The sequence below is a fragment of the Triticum dicoccoides genome, chromosome 2B, assembly GCF_002162155.2.
Source record: "Triticum dicoccoides isolate Atlit2015 ecotype Zavitan chromosome 2B, WEW_v2.0, whole genome shotgun sequence".
Taxonomy (NCBI): domain Eukaryota; kingdom Viridiplantae; phylum Streptophyta; class Magnoliopsida; order Poales; family Poaceae; genus Triticum; species Triticum dicoccoides.
Genome location: NC_041383.1, coordinates 447739373 through 447740906, shown reverse-complemented (window position 1 = coordinate 447740906; position 1534 = coordinate 447739373). Strand labels below are relative to the sequence as shown.

At 45.8% G+C, this 1534-nt stretch overlaps 1 protein-coding gene across 1 annotated transcript in view; it reads right to left on the bottom strand.

The window, feature by feature from the left end:
* Window positions 1-222: 222 nt before the first annotated feature.
* LOC119364131 (protein LAX PANICLE 2-like) overlaps window positions 223-1534 on the bottom strand; it is a 13253-nt gene continuing 11941 nt past the window's right edge. Inside the window, exon 4 of the mRNA XM_037629545.1 lies at window positions 223-786. Within this exon, the coding sequence (XP_037485442.1) occupies window positions 622-786 (165 nt within the window). The 3' untranslated portion in view covers window positions 223-621. The remainder of the gene's footprint in view (window positions 787-1534) is intronic.

Genomic DNA, 1534 nt, shown 5'->3' with positions numbered 1-1534 from the left:
GAGGGGAAGTCTCTCAAGTGAAAGATGTTAGAAACTAAATTAGTTGTGTGGCACAAACCACTTAACAAAAGAAAAGTAAGATCTTCAATGGACAAGTCGCGAACAAACCAAAAAAAATGCCCAGTGTAGTAAGGGCAACATTGGCTGCTTCCAACACGAAGAAAGGAAGCAGGCAGCGGAAAACGAAATGTGACAGCTGGAACCTCAAATTAGTAAATCAGGTGAAGCGAAGGCCAAAATGGCTTGGAAGTGCACTCTTGAGTGAAATCCCTTCCTCTCACAGTTTGATTTGATCTAATCATGTCAGGCAGCTTCCAAGCTGTTTTCTCTAGTGATTCGCTGGAGAAAACATAGCCTGTATACAAAAGGGGTGGCCAACCAAGAAAAAAAGCCTCTGGTCTGGTGTGCCGATGAATAACCGCGCCGTTTGTCAGGGAAAAAAAAGCTCCATTCTGCACCTTCTCTTCTGTGGTTCATCAATAGATCATCAGCAGCCTCCGAGCCCAGGCGGTCAGGAATTGTCGTCCGTCATGCCGCCTGTTGTGCCGTGCCGGAAAATGGTTAAAAGAGGGGGTAGAATCTACATTTTTCTGAGTGACATCAGAAGGGAGGGGGGACTGTCTACTGCGGCCTTCTGCCATACTGCAAAACCATAATGTGGTTAGCGGTTGACGTGTCCGGTGCAACCGATGTGGACACGGCGTCTCTCTGGCACCAGATGCTGTCGCGGACATGCTGAAGGGTCATGAACGGGAGGAGCGGTCGCCCTCGGCATGTAATCTCCACCTGCAAACACACACATTTTCTTCACTTTGTCAGCAAAAACCTAAACTTTGTTCATAGGGCAAGCGAAATGATGATGCGCACATGACTCCACACTGATGCACGGATTAGATGCTAGTGAACTGTGACCAAATTAACAAACAGGACACAAAATGGATTACAAGTGAAGCAAAATAGTTTAGTAGGGCATCAACTACTGTTACTGTTTTTAAGGTAAGGCGTCAATTACAGTGAGGTGAGAAGAAGTATAGCATTGCTTCTAGCTAGAGGAACATAGCGATGTGATGGGACTTTCTCCTTTGTGCAACCACAAACATGAATTGCAATTCCATGGCTGATGCCCAATACAAGTACAATGCAGAAAAGAGCAGGCAGGTCCAAGTGATGCATGCCTGATACTGATGTCGGATTCCCCTGTTAGTTTGTGATGATGGCATTTCATTACCTTCTCCCCCACGGCCACATGTGAGATGAGATGCCCAGCCCCAGCCCAACCAACCAAAGCTAAACTATACTAAACGTGCTTGCAATTGCAATTGCACAGATCTGAGATGCCAAGCTACTGCAACCCTTGATTATCACCTGTCGTGCCCATGAGCGTATACTTTATTTAACTAATCATCACCTCAGGCTCATCAAGTCAATGGGTGGAGTCCTAGAAGCAAGTGCTCATCTAAGTAAGACAAAACTTAACACTTACTGAGCCTAATCTTACACAGGATGCTGATTGATTGAATGGTTCATCTTCCAT